Below are 19299 nucleotides of genomic sequence, written 5' to 3'. Positions count from 1 at the left end.
GAAATAAAATCCTGACGCATGCTAACATGGATGAATCTTGTTTAGACCAGAATTAGCTAGATAATAGAACCCTACACAGTCATGTGAATCAAAATGTCTTGCTTAGTTTTCATCCCTAAGAAAGTAATTCCAGCTGGGCACTGTGGCTCATGCCTATAATCCCAGCACTTTGGGAGGCTGAGGCGGGTGAATCACCTGAGGGCGGGAGTTCAGGACCAGCCTGGTCAATGTGGTGAAATCTCATCTCTACTAAAAATACAAAAATTAGCCAGTTGTGGTGGCAGGTGCCTGTACTCCCATCTACTCAGGAATCTGAGGCAGGAGAATCACATGAACCTGGGAGGCAGTGGTAGCAGCGAGCCGAGATCGTACCTGCTAAGTGAAGTAAGCCAGTCACAAAAAAGGACAAATACTGTATGATTCCACTCAGGTACCTATTAATAGAATAGTCAAATTCAGAGATAGAACATAGGATGGTGATTGTCAGAGGCTAAAGAGAGAGGGATACAAGGAGTTACTGTTTAATAAGTACGGTAATAAGTTTGCAAGATGAAAAGCTTTCTGGAAATGGTGATGATAGTAGCACAGCTACTATAAATGTACTTAGTGCCACTGAACTGTACACTTTAAAATGGCTAAAATGGTAAATTTTATAAGAATTGTACCACAATTATTTTTCTTCATTAACAGATTGGGGAGGATTTTTTAGAAGACAATTTGAAATAATATTTGTTTTCTAATAAATCCACCCATCTATAATATTCCAAATCTATCCCATTAGGTCTGTGCTGTAATCTTCTACCCACTACTTATCACCGCTTCACTGATTTCAACAGAATTATTTTCTCTACTGACTTGAAATAAGTCAAAAAAAAAAAAATACAAAAATCCCTCTCAAAGGTTTTTCCACATTTAGACACTGTATTAGCAATGATCACAATGTAACATTTATTTTCAAATTCTAATCAAATTTGGAAATTATGTCTTTTCTACAAAGACAATACTGAGCTCTCAAACTATTACTGAGCCTCATAATCATATGACATAAACATGTAACTTTACTACATTCACTTTTGGGTGAGGAAATTGATTTGCCCAGTTATAGAAGAAACCAGTGTCATCCAAGTATCCATAAGCCAAATCTTAAGCTGCAATCCTTAAAATAAATTACCTGGTTTTCTTATAACTGAATAAATGCTTGCTTTTAAGCTAATCCTATAAAAACATATATAATATTAAAAACAGGAAGAATAATCATTTTTTCTAAGACCAACATTGGTAAGAGGACTCCAGGTTCCTAAACACACAAATGGCTGTGTTTAATGTGTGTAGTTTCCTAAATAATTTTTTCTTCTATCAATAACATTCTTTTACCTATTTGACAATATAAAATTAACACGATTAGGCAAACAATTATTCACTGCAGATGCCATTCTATTTTTTCCATTTGCAAACAACTGTGTATAGCATTACCATTAATCTGAAGAGAAAAACTTATTCCCATCTTATTAATGTGATCAAAATGATAACTTTCATTTCCAAACCAAAATCCCTGATACTTGTCAGGAAAATCTTACTTTGCCTGAGTACAAGAAGACTAAATTTCCTGTTCTATAGCCAATAAAAGGTTAACAGTTAAGCATAATAATTGTCAAACACAAAAAAATAGAAAGCAGCTGCAAGTTATTAGAGGTAAGAAGTCAGGTAAAATGAAAACAAAGCTATAATTATCTTATAAAGTTTTCAATGAGGGAAAACTATACTCTTTGTTGTCCAAAGCCTTTGGCATTAGAACACAATTTTGTAATACGATAAAACTACACCTAGGAATATAGAGTCCTTTTTCACACAATGCAGTCCACATTAGATAAGAGATTGAACTGGAGAACAAAATCAAAACAAAAAGACAATGATGAAAAACTTAGGGCTGGGTGTGGCACTTGTAATACCAGCACTTTGGGAGGCTAAGGCAGGCAGAGATCACTTGAGCCCAGGTGTGCATGGCCAGGTGCATCTCTAAAAAAATGAACTAATTGAAAAATTTTTTAAATTTTAGGCACGCAAAAAGCCTCAGGCCAATCCTAAACCTACAAAACATCAAAATCTAGTGGTCAACTTTTAAGGACCTTCCTTTATTAGTTTGGAGGTCATGGTTTAATCAAAGTAGATATATGCATATTCCTAATACATTTATATCAGAGAAAATGGTTATCTGAACATTAGTTCGTAAAAATAAGGAACTTCATGGAACAGAGAGAGAGAAAAGCCCAACAAGATCTCAGTAAGGAAAAATACTACCTACTATGCTAGTGTTAGACCCTGTGCAATGATGACCGTTAAAGAAAGAGGGAAACGTCTGCCTATACTTGACAGTATCTTCTAAGTTAATGCCAAAATGGCTAAAAATATCTCACTAAAATAATTTCTTCAACAAACATCAAAAGGCAAAGGTAGCGCTCACAGGGTATTAGTTCTAGCTCCAAGTCTTTCACAATGCATACAGCTCTACTTTCAAAGGGCCTCCCTAAGGTACTTACATGACAGTGGCACTACAGCTGGGTTTACTAAGAGAACAGCCTTTACTTATCCTTTAAAGTATTCCTGAAGAAGAAAACACCAACCAAGCAATTCAAGTCTGTAGGGGAGGGGAATCCGCGAATATGAATGGGTAATTTATTAAGCTTGTGATACTCCGGAATACAGTCTCATCTGTCTCCTCGTTATCTTCTTACTCTCCAAAGATTCCAATAAAGCAAAGTCTCAAATGTTTATGCCTCCTTGAAAAGGGCCTCAGTACCCCATTGCCATTGCCCTTGCCCTCACCAATCTCATCATTCTGTTTTTTACTTTTCCCTTAGTATAATATAAATACACCACGCCCATAACACCACACGCACCACGCCCACACTCCATACATCTCTCCTCATGAAACAACCCAAAACACCCCATACTTAATGGTCCCACAGTTAAAACCCAAATTCTACACGTTCCCCTACATAATACAAAAAACATCACACACATAGTAACCCAAAAGTCATTAATACCTCCAACCCCATTCAACCCGTACTTAACACATTCTACACACACTCAAGATAGTATATAAATGATACTCTCCTCCACATCTCACAACACACACACACACAAACACATACAAACCCACGTACCGTATAAAAGCCTAAACCACACACCATTGCAGGGCTCAAACGCTGGAAAGAAGCCACCCTTGTGGCACCGGAAACCCACGAGGTTGGAAGTGGGAGGGGAACAGGGCCAGATACTTCACCTGAAAATCCGCCAGGATCATCTCCCGGTCCATGTTGGACGCCATGGCGGCCGCCGAGTTCCGCGGCTCCGGGAGCAAAGCGCGCACCTGGGAGGGAGACCGCGCTTCCTGCGACCGTCGCCGCCGCCGCCGCCGCCGCCGCCGGGCGCCGAAGGGCTGGCGGGCGAGCCGGCGAACTGGCCGGCTGGCCGGCGGGCGGGGCAGCGCAGGAGGCGCTAGGCGCTCATGCACTCGGTAACCTTCAGGCGCCCCGGCCGTCTGCCTACAACCTGCGGAGCCCGCGTCGCAAACGCCCGGACAGGGAGATTGGTCTGGATATGGGTCTGGTCTTACAGCAGCCGGCCAGGATGAGGGTAGGTTGCGGCAGCGCGCACCCGGCTCCCTTCAGCGGCGTTAAGCCGGCGGGGGCGGGGAAACCGAGCGAGCGAGCTGGCGGGTGAACGCCACGGCCGCCTCCGCCTCCTCCGCTTCCTCCCTGGCCGCCGCCTCCGCCCCTGGTTGGCCAGCGCCACGGCTGTCGCACACTTTGCCTGTCATCGAGGTCGCAAAGCGCCGCTTTGCGGCTTCCACGTGACCGCCCTCCTGTCAAGCGCTGGGCGCGCGATACACGGCCAGAATCTCTTCCCTGACAGCAGAGACGGCAACCTGCAGCTGCGGAAGCATCAAGTCTCGCAACAGGTTATTCCAGTTTGGATTTAAGCAAACGGGTAGCGCTTCCCTCTAGCTGACGCAGAGACCAGATTGTGCACCTCGCGTGGTTAGTCACACAAATACACATCCAGCCTCAGAAACCAACTGAACTCACTCTTATAACTCGTCTAACAAGCAGCATTTCAGAAATATACGTTTTTCCTACAACGTTTCACCAAAGTACAACTTCATATAGTTTCCCACGCTCAACCTCTCAAAACTGCTTCCACGCTGTGGAAGCTCCCTGATGTCTGCATCGTCAGACTAAGTAACTCAGAAGTAACCAGACTCCCACGGTAGACAAGAGAGAGACGAGGAAGCATAGAAAGGTGAAAATGTCGTCCAAGAGAAGAGGAGGAGCATTTTTTTAAATTGATAAGGTAGTTATGAGAAATAAAAAACCTTCAATTAATAGGTTTGTTCCAAAGGGGGAAAAAAAGGGAAAACCTTTCTACCGCTGCAGTTATTTTTTTTTAAGCTAAGACATCTTACAAATGGAGTAAAACTTGAATCCAGCTTTGAATACAGTGTCAGTCTATTTTCTTTTTTCTTTTTTTTCTTTTTTTGAGACGGAGTCTCCCACTGTCGCCCGGGCTGGAGTGCAGTGGTGCGATCTCTGCTCACTGCAACACCACACTCCGCTAAATTTTTTGCATTTTTAGTAGAGACGGGGTTTCACTATGTTGGCAAGGCTGGTCTCCAACTCCTGACCTCGTGATCCGCCCGCCTCTGCCTCCTAAAGTGCTGGGATTACAGGCCTCAGCCACCGCGCCTGGCCTATTTATTTTCATAAGAAACTATTTTGGAATATTCACCAATTATTGAAAGTTTCAACTCATGGTCAATTGACAGCCTCTGTACCTAAAATAGCCAAAGACTATGTACAATGAAGTGTGACAGTTTGTAATTGTCCTCCAGGTTAGAGAAAGTGTGACAGTGGAAGTTGTTCATTCTTGACTTGGGAAAATATCAGCTTCTGGACTGTCATGGGACATTTACTTGCTTTAGAAAGTGTGTAAAAGTTTGAAAATGTTAAGACTGCTGATTTTATGCTGTAGAGCTAAAATAAAAACTAATGAAATCATCATATAGCATGAAGGCCCAGGTGTCTCTTTTATAAGAACTTTTAAAATTTTTATTATTTATTTACTTTTTTAGACACAAGGACTCACTTTGTTACCCAGGCTGGCTTCCAACTCCTGTGCTCAAGCCATCCTCCCACCTCAGCCTACTGAGAGCTGGGATTACAGGCCTGAGCCTTACCACCATGCCTAGCAAGGCCTAGGCTTCATAAACTGGGAATATATTCATGAGAAATCAGAAATATGACTTAATAGTTCAGTTTCATTGAATATAAAGAAGTGTACTATATTAAGGTCTGAGTTTATTCTGTAGGTTTTCTTAAATGAAAATAGGCTGGCCTACAACTCAAGTAATGATCTTTGTTTAGACCAGAATTAGCTAGATAATAGAACCCTACACAGTCACATGAATCAAAATGTCTTGCTTAGTTTTCATCCCAAGAAAGTAATTCCAGCTGGGCACCATGGCTCATGCCTATAATCCCAGCACTTTGGGAGGCTGAGGTGGGTGAATCACCTGAGGGTGGGAGTTCAGGACCAGCCTGGTCAATGTGGTGAAATCTCATCTCTACTAAAAATACAAAAATTAGCCAGTTGTGGTGGCAGGTGCCTGTACTCCCATCTACTCAGGAATCTGAGGCAGGAGAATCACATGAACCTGGGAGGCAGTGGTTGCAGCAAGCCGAGATCGTACCACTGCACTCCAGCCTGGGTGACAGAGCCAGACTTTGTCTCAAAAAACAATAAAATAAAATTAGCCAGGCATGGTGGCACAAGCCTGTAATCCTAGCTACTCAGGAGGCTGAGGCAGGAGAATCACTTGAACCTGGGAGGCAGAGGTTGCAGTGAGCCGAGATCGTGCCTTTGCACTCCAGCTTGGGCAACAAGAGCGACATTTCGTCTCAAAAAAAAAGAAAAAAAGAATTTCCTATCCCAACACTTTGGGAGGTGGAGTTAGGCAGATCACACAGGAGTTCGAGACCAGCCTGGCCAACATGGTGAAATCCCGACTCTGCTAAAAATAATTCAAAAATTAGCCAGGCACAGTGGCCTGTGCCTGTAGTCCCAGCTACTTGGGAGGCTGAGGCAGGAGAATCACCTGAACCCAGGAGGCAGAGGTTGCAGTGAACCAAGGTCATGCCACGGTACTCCAGCCGGGGTGACAGAGTAAAACTCTGTTTCCAAATAAATAAATAAATATTTTTCTAAAAAGAAAGTAATTACAAAAGTCAGCACAAATGTGAATTATGAGGAAAACACAGCACCAATAATATAAATGGGGCAATTCAGTTGCCCCATTCATATAGGCCACCCTCAGTATAAGGCAGGTGAATATTTTTTTTAGTTATATAGCCAAGGTTCAGGCAGTCCTAAAAAGTAGAGGGTTTTTCTCTGTGATGATGCGTGTGTATCTCAGAACCCAATCAAATCCCACGTTGTTACCTTTTTCCTTCCTTTCTCTCCATCTGGAAATTAAAACAATATGGTTTGTAGAAAGATGGGAAAAACACACTAGACATTCAGGCATATATTAGTATTGCTTTTCCAAATAATTAGCTGAGGGAACTTGGATGAGTCAATCTCTCTGACTTCAGCTTCTGACAGGACTATTTCCTCTGATAAATGAGAAAGCAATTATGAAAATACATGGAAAATATAAAATATTAGTATCAAACTAACATAAATTTCATAGTCAGTATTCATGGTTTAAGTTTCAACACTGCTCCTTGACAAAGGCTCTCTGGTTCTCTTTCTTTATCTCTAAAATGGGGCAAATAAAACTTGTGATTTTGAATGCTGAGTGATAAAATGCTTGTGAAAACTCCTCATAAACCTTAAAACTCTCCAAACATATTAGTTATTACTCTGTATACCAATTCCTAAATGCTTTCCTCAAGACCATCCCTTTCAGAAAATTTAAGCCAGCAAGGATCTTTCTTCTTTCTAATCACTGCTTTTCCTATCTTTACAACACAACTTAGTGCTCTAATAATTCCTGTAATTTTTTTCTCTAATTGTTTTCATATATGTATGTTTAATCTCTCCCCAAAGGTTGAAAGTTTCTTGAGATTATAAACTATTTTATGCCACGTGTTTTTATATTCACCATAGTTCATACATAGCAAAGTCTTGTGAAATAACAGATAGTAAATGCTTTTGAATTTATTAATTTTTATTGGGAATTTACTATGTACAGATACATTACAAACTTTACCTCATTTAATGTTTACAACTACTACTTTACATAATAAAAAGCTGCTCTGGCAAGTTAAGAATTTGCTCAAAGTCATGCTACAGTGACAGACCTAGGATTCAATGCTAGGTCAAATTAGTGCTTTTTCTACTTACCTCTCTACTTACTGCCTCTACAATTTGTCTTCTATGCTGCTTAGTTTATTCCGTTCCCAAAGACACTGTTTCTTCCGTAGGCCTAACTCTTCATGGTTGGATACCTAGCATCCAGAGTAATTATCTACTATAGAGAAAAGAAGGGAAGAAAAATAAATACTGAATTAGGATAAAAAAATCATTTTTCATTTCTCCAGAATTCCATCCCTAAGAGAAACAATTTTATTTAAGTGTCATAAACCAAAAGAAGGAAATGTAAAGAAATTCGGTCCATGCAGAAGCTAAGTCAAGTCATTTTAGTTTATCTATTCCCATAGTTGGCCCACAGTAAGAGTTCATGGAGCTCAGCCTAAGTTAAATACAGATCTTTTTCTAGAATCTCCATGTTCTTTTAAAAGAAACTTTTATATCATCTTTATTTCAAATATAAATAATAAATATTATTTCTCACACCTGTAATCCCATCACTTTGGGAGGCTGAGGCGGGCAGATCACCTGAGAGGTCAGGAGTTCAAGACTAGCCTGACCAACATAGAGAAACCCCATCTCTACTAAAAATACAAAATTAGCTGGGCATGGTGGCGCATGCCTGTAATCCCAGCTACTTGAGGAGGCTGAGGCAGGAGAATCGCTTGAACCTGGGAGGCAGAGGTTGCAGTGAGCCGAGGTTGCACCATTGCACTCCAGCCTGAGCAACCAGAGTGAAACTCTGTCTCAAAGAAAAATAAAAATAAAGATAAATATTATTTATACTTTACTGTTTTTATTTGAAATTATTTTAGAATAGTTCCAAAGATAGTACAGAATGTTCCTATATGCTTTTAGTCCATCTTTCTCCAATGTTACTATCTTATTTAATCATGGTACATCTATCAAAACGAAGAAATTAACACTGCTAGAAACTATTAAATTCTAGAGGCTCTATTTGGATTTTTACACTAATGTCCTTTTCTTGTTCCACAGTCCAGTAATACCACATTACTTTTAGTTGTCATGTCTCAGTAGCCTCTTCTAACCTGTGACAGTTTCTCAGTGGACACTTCTGAAGAATCAGGAACTTTATAAAATCTCCCTCAATCTGGGATTGCCTAATGTATTCTCAGAATTACACTGAGTTTATAAATGTGGGGGAAGAGGTGATATGTCCTTGTTACATCATATCAGGGCCATGTGTTATCAACTTGACTGATTACTGGTAGTGGTAACCTTGATTCTTTGGCTAAGATAACCAATTTCTTAAATAATACTTCTTGCTTATAATGTAGTTCATGAGAAGACTAATGCTACTACACATAGGTATTTCATCTAGTGATTTAATGTTTTTTAAGAGACTAGTGGCTGACCCTAGACTGTCAACTAATAAAATAATTTTGATCTGTAAATGCAACTAAAAAGTATAAGGTTTGGAGCCCCAAAAACTGAGTTCCAATTCTATGTCCACTATTTACTGACTTTAAATCACAATTTCTGTCAGCCTCAATTCCCTCATCTGAAAAATGGGGATTATCATAGTCACCTCACAGAATTGCTGAAAAGATTAATATATGCATAAAGATTAATATATGCTCACACCTGTAATCCCAGCACTTTGGGAGGCCAAGGCAGGTGGATCACCAGGTCAAGAGTTCGAGATCAGTCTGACCAACATGGTGAAACCCCATCTGTACTAAAAGTACAAAAATTAGCTGGGTGTGGTGATACACGCCTGTAATCCCAGCTACTCAGGAGGCTGAGGTAGGAGGATCATTTGGGCCTAGGAAGTCAAGGCTTCAGTGAGCCATGATCATGACCAAGCCACTGCACTCTAGCTTGGGCAAGAGTGAGAACCTGTCTCAAAAATGAAATAAAAATAATAATAAATTTTCATAAATAAGTACCCATATGAAAAAAGACACTGAATCTCAGAAATAAAATGCTGAAGCCACAATTATAAAGTGATTAAAAAAAAAAGGCTGCCTGGGGGTGCCCGGTCTGTTTTTCACCTCTGTTGATCTATAACTACAACAAAAAGGAAGACTTTGAGACCAGTTAAAGAAATGATAAATACCACATACACATTTCCAAAAGTTAATTATTCAGAAACTGTGCCTACCTGAGTCAATGAGGGAAAAGCCCAGAATAATTTGACTAAATCATATTTCTATGTTTCTTTAAGTGATTATGAACTGCTGGAGAAAATGGTTTTCATGACTGTTAGTATTTAATATCTAACTATAAAGGCTGTGTTTCAGTATTTGATGTACTTATCATTACAATGTTAAAAGAGAAACCACCACTCTCCATATAGTAGAGAGCTTAATTGTGAATGTTTCTTATAAGCCATGTTAGAATATAAGCTTATTGAAGGCAGAGATACCCTTGAATCCACTTTAGTGAACTAGGACTCAATAAATACTAGATTTGCATTGGACTTACCGTGTAATACTTATGCATGCCTTCTGAACTAAGACCCTACGCTCTGCACTGCCAATTCTGGTTTACCCAATAGGCAGATGAAGCATATACTTCAGAGCACCAGCAAAACCAGAATGTAAAAAAAGAAAAGAAAAAAGAAAACCCAAATAATATTTCAGCAAAACCATTGAAGAAGCCATCATGGGGAAAAAAACAGAACTCTGTTGGACTTTTTAACTCTTATTTTGGGGTTCTGTTATTTTTATTTCTTTATGAGGAAGACGTGGTAGAACATCAAAATCTTTTCAGTGCTTAGGGTCTCCAAAAATCTTAATACAACTCTGTGTATATCTTAAATTATCATGAGTTTGATTTGCTGAGTTGTTCAGCAAAAAGTATTTTATTTCATGAAAATTATAGCATGTTTTCCTGTACTTTATATAATCATACAATTTAAGATTCTTCCTCTTTACAATTTATCTCTAAGTGAGAAACCATAATAAATGCTAGAAGGCAACCCTCATAAATTGGACTAACACCAGTTCTCTCTTACCAGCCAACAGTACTACTATGTCATCACACCCTCTGGCTGTATGAAAAGATTACATAGTTCCCAGAATAATCAAAAGTAAATTATTATTTATTTCTTACTGGTATAAATGGAATCTTAAATGTTTCTACTTGAAACGTCTAAATATATGTAAGAGTTAATTTCTTGTTCTGTAGTTCTCATTTGATTCACAATTCAAGTTTAGTTATTTAAGAAAATAACTAGTTTTTTTTCTCAACAATTACGTTAAAGAAAACACTGCCAGATTTTTCCCAGCTTCAACTCTCCTACCTATCAGCCAGTCTGCTGCCACATAATTATCCAGATGTTTCTGGTGTGTCTTGTTGCTAATACTCCCAGTGTACTTAGGAAGAAGGGTACAGATATTGCTTGAGGATCCGCTTGCCAAAGGCCTGTTCTAATTAGACTTGTCATTTTTTGCTTGGTTTCATTTCGACCACTGGGTGCATCATGCAACCGTGTTGGATATTTTTAAAGTATAAAAATATAGAAAGCAATAGTTAGCCTATCTCACACAGCTAAAAGAGGAAGTTAAAAGTAATGGAAATTGGTGTCGGATGATTAAGTAAAGGATTAGGAGACCATTTCTTTACATCTAGACACCCTCCCCAACCCCAGACCCCCGGAAAACCAAGCCACTTCTAAGAAGTGAGAGAACTTAGACAACAAAGAAATGGCTTTGTTAGAAAACACTTCACACGACTTATTTTAAATTTTGCTTTAAATTTGATTGCTTTTCTCCTTTTTCTCCAATAATTGTACTATTTCAGTTTCTAGTCCTTGATTAAGGCTTCAGAGTTCGTTATTATCTCTTACCTACTTAAGTTTTCATAAAATTCAGTCTATACAAGACTAGCTTTCTGTGAGCACTGTGCTTAGTGGCAGCCCGGATTTTTCCCTCCACCCCCGGGGCCACCTCTGCCCACCGCAGCCGTCTGCGTGGATCTGGCAGGTGCGAGGCCGGCCGAGGCCCAGGGCTCAGCCAAAGCAGCCGAGTTTACAAAGCGCGCGCCCTAGAGGAGGCAGCGGCAGCCGCAGGCCCGGCCGCCCGAACTTTTCTAGCCTGGCGGGGGAGCTCTGAGGCGGGCCGACCTGCCCCGCTACAGCTGGAGAACGACTCCCTTTATGCCAGCTCGCTCTCCGCCTTCCCGCAACTAGCGCTGCGAGCCTCAAAGGCCCTGCGGCCCTCCAAGACCGTCTTAAATAACAACCCCCCGCCCTCGCCCCCACAGGAATCGAGGCAGCTGGGGGTTCGCGTCGCAGACCCAACCCGCCAGCAGGAGGAGAAGGGCAGGCCGGGCTTCGCGCGGCCGAACCCCGCTCCAGCTGGGGCCAGGCCGCCTAGCCCGCGGGCGGGAGCCGGCGCGAGAGACTAGACGGGAGGAGGCGGGGAACCGGAGGCGGGAGTGAGGGCGCGGGGCCGGCGGGCGGAGCTTGCGAGGCGGCGAGCGCGAGCGCCAGCGGGGCGGAGGGCGGGGCGTGGGCGGTGCCCGGCCTTCCCGCTCCCGCGGCGCTGCAACTCCGCCGAGCCTCCTTAAAACTCTGCCGTTAAAATGGGGGCGGGTTTTTCAACTCAAAAAGCGCTCAATTTTTTTCTTTTCAAAAAAAGCTGATGAGGTCGGAAAAAAGGGAGAAGAAACCGGCACCGTCTCTGAGAGGCAACAGAAGCAGCAATTGTTTCAGCGAAAAAAGCAGCAAGGGAGGGAGGGAAGGAAAAAAAGCAAAAAAACTGGCGACGCGCAAGTGCCTATAGGGGTGAAGGGAGCAGGGACCAGCGATCTAGGAGGGGATCAGCTACAAAAGAAACTGTCACTGGGAGCGGTGCGGCCAGGGAGGAAGCTGTGCTGCCAGGCTCGTCTCCAGGGTACAGCTGGCTGGCGGCTGCCCTGTCCGCAGCAGAGGGGCACAGGCCAGGGACTGCGAGAGGTTGGCGAAGTGGCACCGGGCGTTGAAGCTGCTGAGCTCTCGCCGATACGGCGGCGGGACTGGCTGCGCTCTGGAACTGTGGCGACTACCCCTGCTCAGAACTTGGCCTGCGCTTTCCCGGACTCTCCCCATCTCCGGAGACCCCACAAAACCGGGAAAGGACGGCGACGGCGGCAGCTCAATGAGTGCCTACCGCAGAAAGCCTGAACGAGCTCGGTCGTAGGCGGGAAGTTGCCGGGGGGCTGCCCAGTGCAGCTGCAATGCTGCCACGAGCTGCCCCAGCAGCCCGGGCTTCTTAGACGCTTCCCGCATCGCTCTCCTCCACCCTTAGTCTGCCGGGAGTCCCGGGACCTGGCGGGGCCGGCATGACGGGCTTCTCGGGGACCCGCCGCACGCCCGGCAGCCTCCGGAGACGCGCGCCGAGCCCGGCTCCCACGGCCTCTGAGGCTCGGCGGGGCTGCGGCTGCCTGGCGGGCGAGCTCCAGAGCTTTCCTGAGCGGCATTAGCTCACTGCTTGGCCCGGACGCGACTAAAGGCTTTTCTGGAGAAGCCCAGAGCACTGGGCAGTCGTTACGACCTGTAACTTGAGGGCCACGGAACTGCTACTCCCGTTCGCATTTGGCGATCATCTTTTAACCCCCCGGAGCACGTCAGCATCCAGCCACCGCGACACTCTCTCAGCAGCGGAGGACCCGGGACTACCCCTCGGGCGAGACGGATGGAAACCGAGCCCCCTGGAGGACCTGCCCCTGCAGTTCTGCCGCACACGGCTCAAGTCACCACCGTGAACAAGGGTGGGTGAATGTCTTTTCTCCCCCCCCCCGAATGTCTTTCCTTCCGCGGTGTTTTCTGCCCCATCTAGTCCCTTAAGTCTCCACACACACTCCTCATAGAGATCTGTAGCGTAGGTACGTGACAGCTCTGCCTACATCTGACGTCTGGAGTCATTAACCAGGAATGTATGTGTCTGTGTGTCTCTCCGTGGAGTCGTCAGAATTCTTCATAGGGGTTAAGCTAAAAAGCGAGGCGAGGAGCCCCTCTCCAATGGCTCAGTTTTGCTGAATAATCACGTGTGAATCGAGGGGCGGGCTTTTGGCAGGCAGATCTTACTAGTATTTACTACCAAGCTCTACTCCAGATTAACCATCCCAGTCTTTCTGTCAGTCTCCGATGCCATCATGCAGCCTGGTTAGGAGCAAAGGAAAAGGGAAAAAGAAAAACGACTAATTCATCTTTTCCCGATCGTCAGGACCCTAAAGAATGGCCGAGCCTTGGGGGAACGAGTTGGCGTCCGCAGCTGCCAGGGGGGACCTAGAGCAACTTACTAGTTTGTTGCAAAATAATGTAAACGTCAATGCACAAAATGGATTTGGAAGGACTGCGCTGCAGGTTGGTATTCAGAGAGGTGGGGGAAACAGGTCAATAATGTTGCCTACGTGACCCGGGTTTCTAGAATTACAGCGTTTATGCTTTCAGGGGTACAAAATTTCACTGTTTTTAAACCTAGTTGGTTGCCATATTTTATATCTTTAAGTGGATCCAACTTCTCAAAATGACGTACTTTGAACAAACTCCTCAAATCCAATAACATCCTTGATATCAAGTAGGGTCGAGGTTTGGTCTTAGTTTTTGGAATGTTTTTGTGATGGTGGGGATTTTAAAGTAGTCATAGTAGGGCCGAGGTTTGTTTGCTTTGTTTTGTTTTTAAAGACAGCTTTGTAAACACATTATTATGATTATTATTTGTAGTAAATACACTGCTATTAGTGGTTTCACATACTTTGCCCTCAATAATTGACTTTATCGTTAATTTTCTTGACTACTGGTGAGGGTGTTTTTCCTTCAAATGCTTCAAGTTTTGACAAACGACCTTTCCTTGTTTGGAAGGGGTGGCTTGGGCACTGGGACAGGATGTACATTTCACAGTTAATGTAATACCATCCACTAATTCAGGAGTCGGGAGGAATAAAAAGTTGAATTTTCTAATCAGAGCTCAGCTGCAGTGTCTTTGTCTCTACGGTCAAGCCGTGGTGTGCTCTAATTTTCAGTAATTAGATTTACAGGCAACAATTGACACATGTCCAGCTGCCAAGTATTGTACCTGATAATTTTTTTCTCTTCTGAATGTTATCATGTAACTTAGAAGAAAGGCTTAGAAACAGAAAAATGACAATATAGTCTAAAACAGTTGCTTTATCAGAGTTCTGATGATATTCTTATGAGCTATTCTTATTTGGAAATGCAACACTTGAAGCTGTTGTTGAAAACCCAGTAGGGAGAGGGTTTTTAGAGGGCTTTGTTTCAGTTACAAGAATTAAAAATTTAAGTGACAGGAAATATACTATTAACAAACAAAGTCCATACGGTCTGTACATTTTCAATCAGAATACACTGGCCTTGCAAAAATTTCAGTATTAAGGAAGTTTATGCACAGATACTAAATTATTTATCTTGTTATTTCTGCTACATTAAGAAATTATTTTTTTTACCTAGTAGTTTTAAACAGGTTTAGTGATGATAGCAAGGTAACAAATTTAATATACTGAAAAGTTTCCTTTTGAAAACTCAAAAGATTATGTAAATTTCACAAAGAATAAGCTACTTAACCCATGTTCACAATAAGATTTTACAGGATTTTTGACGAACACGAAGACTGGGAGATTAATACTATTCTTTAAAAAAGTTTTGACAAATATTTTAAATACAACTTTGCAATCTTGTTTATATTAAACATACTTATCAAGGTACAACTCACTTATTGTGGCTTAGTCCTAGTACGTATAATGAAATACACACACACACAGAAACAGGAGTTTCAAGGCTCATTTTCAATATGTATAATCCTGATTCTGAAGTTGTGTCATAAGTCAAGAAAGAACTTTCTTCAAAATCATTTCCAATATTACCATTATTTTCTGTGAAAAAGATGAATTTTCTTCTACAGTTATGTTTGTTTAATTCAATTTCAAAAGCCTTTTCTACCTTCCTAGAGTACATTTTTCTATTAGGTTAATATTAAAGGCCTTAATCGTACCTTTGCTTTACAAAGATCCAAGGATCTATCTCTTATTTTTCTCATTCCAGGTCCTTAACTATGCCTAAATCTTTAGAGACAGTTGTGGTGATATCAATTTTTAAAAAGTATGTTTCATTGAAGTTCTTGAAAAATATAAATTATGTATCACTTTTTAGCACTGCTCCAAAGGAAGAACTAAAAGTCAACAGAGTTTTATCAACGGGGGAGCTTAATATCTTGTCCATCTACATAGTTGCATTTATAAGATATTATTAATTCTAAATATATTTTATTATTTAATGTGTGAATAGATTATTTCTTAAACATTTAAAAAAGATAGATCGACTTTGTATTTTCCATTAGTATTTAATTTCATAAACACTGAGTATCTATTATGCAAGCTATTTATTATAAATTTAGATTATGAATATACTTAAATATAAATGAAACCAGTAAATGCTGAAAATGTGTGACACATCAATGAAAGTAATATTTTTTCACAGCTAAATTATATATATTTTATACTTGCATGCTGTTCTACAAGATACTTTATAAGAGAGCACTAATAGAGTGAAATATATTCAAACAACAGTAGATAATCTTTGTTATGTGAATTATTTGCATGTTGATAGCAAGCGTTAATACCACATTCTGACTTTTAAAATGTTGGCAGTTTACAAATAGCTATTCCTTAAATGCTTGATAATAACTGAAAAAGGAACTAACACAGGATCACCAGTTGATTATTCAATGAGCTTAAACCACAAGACAAGGCTGTCCGTGTCCCAAAACACCCATTAAATATCTTACTTTTTCTTCTTTTTTTCACTTGAAAATCAGGAGGCTTGTCAGAACTTTGAGAAACAGTTTGAATGTAATAGAATGACTATTTCATTATTTTCAAGAACAGTTGTCATATAATAATTTCCTATTGTGATACAAGGCATATCAGGAACTTAGTTTTATATAAATTGATATGCAATTTAGAACACTGTGGTTTATTTCACATCTTAATAATGAGTAATGTTTTGTAACTTCAAAATGAAGGATTCTAAGCATTGAATACACCTAGTAGCCAATATTAAATAACTTGCAAAGAAAAAATATTTTTTAAGAAATGCCTGAAAATTTGGAGCTCTATCTATTTGGAGGGAACTTGTAAAATTTGACCATTTAAGAAAATGTCAGGCCTGGATTTTTAAGACATCATTTTTACACTAGCTGATGGAATTGGTTTAGAGAAACTCAACATCCTTATTTGTTTGCAGTAGCTACTTAGAAAATAAAGTTTAACCACATTTGATTTTCTAGAATTAATATCACAGGCACATTTTATGAGAATGAACAAACAAACAGAGGAGATTCTTATTTAAATCCAAAATTCCATTTCTTTTATTTTAATAAATTCATGAAATTACATAACTCTTCATAGAACATAGAGAACTGAATTGTTAGTAAATGCTATACATATTGCACAAATTCTATCCTATTGATCAATTTAGTCTACTTTTGGGCCCATTTAAGATGTTCCATCATAGAAGCTCAATTTTTAGAAGTTGTCTTCTACTTTCACCTACTAGCACTTTCTGCATTTGACTGCTTCAAGCCTCATTCTATGGGTCTTCCCCAAGTACTCCATAAAAAATAGTTACATAAATGGAAGGACAGGTAGATATTTAAAAATATTTCTGTAGCACGAGCACTTGAAGGATTCTACCATTTGTACTTCTTTTCCAGGTTATGAAACTTGGAAATCCCGAGATTGCCAGGAGACTACTACTGAGAGGTGCTAATCCTGATTTGAAAGACCGAACTGGCTTCGCTGTCATTCATGATGCAGCCAGAGCAGGTTTCCTGGACACTTTACAGACTTTACTGGAGTTTCAAGCTGATGTTAACATCGAGGATAATGAAGGGAACCTGCCCTTGCACTTGGCTGCCAAAGAAGGCCACCTCCCGGTGGTGGAGTTCCTGGTGAAGCACACGGCCAGCAATGTGGGGCATCGGAACCATAAGGGGGACACCGCCTGCGATTTGGCCAGGCTCTATGGGAGAAACGAGGTTGTTAGCCTGATGCAGGCAAATGGGGCTGGGGGAGCCATAAATCTTCAATAAATGTGGGGAGGGCTCCCCCACATTGCCTCTACTTTATCAATTAATTGGGTGTCTATCCTGACTTTTAATGTCATTTGTTAAAATACAGTTCTGTCATATTTTAAGCAGCCAAATTTGCTGAAACTGCATAAGTGAAAATCTTACAACAGGTTTATGAATATATTTAAGCAACATCTTTTTCACCTGCAAAATCTGTTCTAACATGTAATTGCAAATAGCTTTGACTGTCTTCTGAATATTTTATCTTTCCTTGGCTTTTTCCTTGCTTCCCCTTTTGCCAGTCTGAACACCCAGCTTGAAGATTATGTTTTTAAAATGGTTTGTCCTGATGCTTCTTTGCCTAATTAAAACTCTTTCAAAACAGGACAACGTTTTTCTGTGATTTTCCCTCCTCTATAACCCATACACAATTTGCCACTTGCTAATGAGAACTGTACTAAAAGTTACTGATGTCTTAAGTCTTTACACTAGAAAAAGTAGACCAACGGGAAAACTAGACATATTCTCTTGATGATTCAGTTATTGTTTTCATCCTTTACCCATGAACCGTCCATTTTGGTGCCTAGTATTTCTGCTTTAAAACAAAGTAAGGACACCTTTTTTTGTTGTTGTTGTTGTTGAAGATCAAGCCTGCAATTTCAGTGTGAATTTCCCTGATGTTCAATCTTCCCTTTTTCTGACGTTAAGTCAAATAGTTGAAGGACAGAGTTCAAAAGTAGCGATATGAAAACATATTTTAGCTCTAAAACCCAGTTTTAAAAGAAAATACCACCTTAAAAGTGCTTACCACTAATTGATTTTTAATCACAAAATGAAGCAAATGGTTAAATAATATATTTTCCAAACTTATATCATAAATATACTAAGTGTAATGTAGACTTTTTCTCCCTGAGTGTAAGTAATGTAAAACTACAAAATGTTTAAGTATTAAAGTGCAAATACCAATTTTTAGGGAATGAAAAACACAGCAATACAACTGTATAAATTATATATAAAGGTCATAACTTTTTAAGATCTGCAGAAAAATAAATGTAGAAACTTTTAAAATAATAAATGAGCCACTCCCACAAATGGTACTTAATTTCCAGAAAACTTTTCAGTAAAAGAGTATACAATCTTTTTAGGAGCACATTTACCTGAAAAAAAGTTTTTAAATATTTTTGAAGGAAGTAGAAATATTAAATTTCCAAGATGATTTTCCAGCAACTATTACTCTGTCATTTTAATTTATAGTTTTCAACAACGGATTTCAATGCAGTTATCATTTACAAATTCATATTTTATTCATCATCTCCTACACGATCAAAGATACTTTAAGTGAAAGTTCCCTCTTTCTTCATAAGCTCTCTGCCCTCACTTCAAAAAGAACAAAGTACCTCAAGGTTTATTGAAGGACATGTTTCTGATGCCTGACCTAACAAGGATTGGAATGGCTGGGTTGCAGGCAAGTGGTTTTCAATAATTTATTTTCCGTGATAGTATAAAAGAATATAGGAGGAAAAGGTTAATCCTTTTAATTTTGTAGTAAAATTTACATCCCCTTAGTGCAAAAAGACTTCATCCTCTGACACCTTTAACCACAAATTACTAAATAAATTTATTTTTGATGGCAACAAAATTAAAACACTTATTTAAGAAAAAAGTAGGGATTGAGATGGTTTTGAAGTAATAGTGTACTTTGGATTTTAAAATAGAGTCAATATACAAAATATACTACTTCAATACGCCGAATATTTTTGAACAAAACACTCTAACAAAGTAATTTTTTAAAAAGAGCCCTTCTTATAAGTTACAACTGTAAAGATGGGCGTTTATGATTTTAAAATCCAGTTTAATGGATTTCACAGCATCCAACATGTCTCGGCATTTATTT

At 40.2% G+C, this 19299-nt stretch overlaps 2 protein-coding genes across 4 annotated transcripts in view; one reads left to right on the top strand and one right to left on the bottom strand.

Annotated features, from left to right (window-relative positions):
- The window catches only part of FAF1 (Fas associated factor 1), a 527910-nt gene extending 524127 nt beyond the window's left edge, over nucleotides 1-3783 (bottom strand). The window contains exon 1 of one of the 2 annotated variants that reach the window (XM_032297137.1): nucleotides 3284-3783. In XM_032297137.1, the coding sequence (XP_032153028.1) occupies nucleotides 3284-3328 (45 nt within the window). In that variant the 5' untranslated portion in view covers nucleotides 3329-3783. The other variant, XM_032297138.1, reaches the window with a different exon arrangement.
- Nucleotides 3784-11341: 7558 nt separating this feature from the next.
- On the top strand, nucleotides 11342-18617 carry CDKN2C (cyclin dependent kinase inhibitor 2C). 2 transcript variants are annotated; one of them, XM_032297073.1, is made up of 3 exons: nucleotides 11342-13089; nucleotides 13545-13684; nucleotides 17049-18042. In XM_032297073.1, exons 2-3 carry the CDS (start codon nucleotides 13556-13558, stop codon nucleotides 17424-17426), a joined length of 507 nt encoding a protein of 168 aa, XP_032152964.1. In that variant the 5' UTR covers nucleotides 11342-13089; nucleotides 13545-13555; the 3' UTR covers nucleotides 17427-18042. The 2 variants fall into 2 exon arrangements, with proteins under 2 accessions (XP_032152964.1, XP_032152963.1); XM_032297072.1 differs by lacking the exon at nucleotides 11342-13089 and having other exon boundaries at nucleotides 13143-13684; nucleotides 17049-18617.
- Nucleotides 18618-19299: the final 682 nt, after the last annotated feature.

Source organism: Sapajus apella, unplaced genomic scaffold, assembly GCF_009761245.1.
Source record: "Sapajus apella isolate SASKATOON/1434 unplaced genomic scaffold, GSC_monkey_1.0 scaffold36, whole genome shotgun sequence".
In the NCBI taxonomy this organism is placed as follows: Eukaryota; Metazoa; Chordata; class Mammalia; order Primates; family Cebidae; genus Sapajus; species Sapajus apella.
The sequence above is the reverse complement of the archived record's forward strand: the minus strand, read 5'-3'. Positions and strand labels throughout refer to the sequence as shown.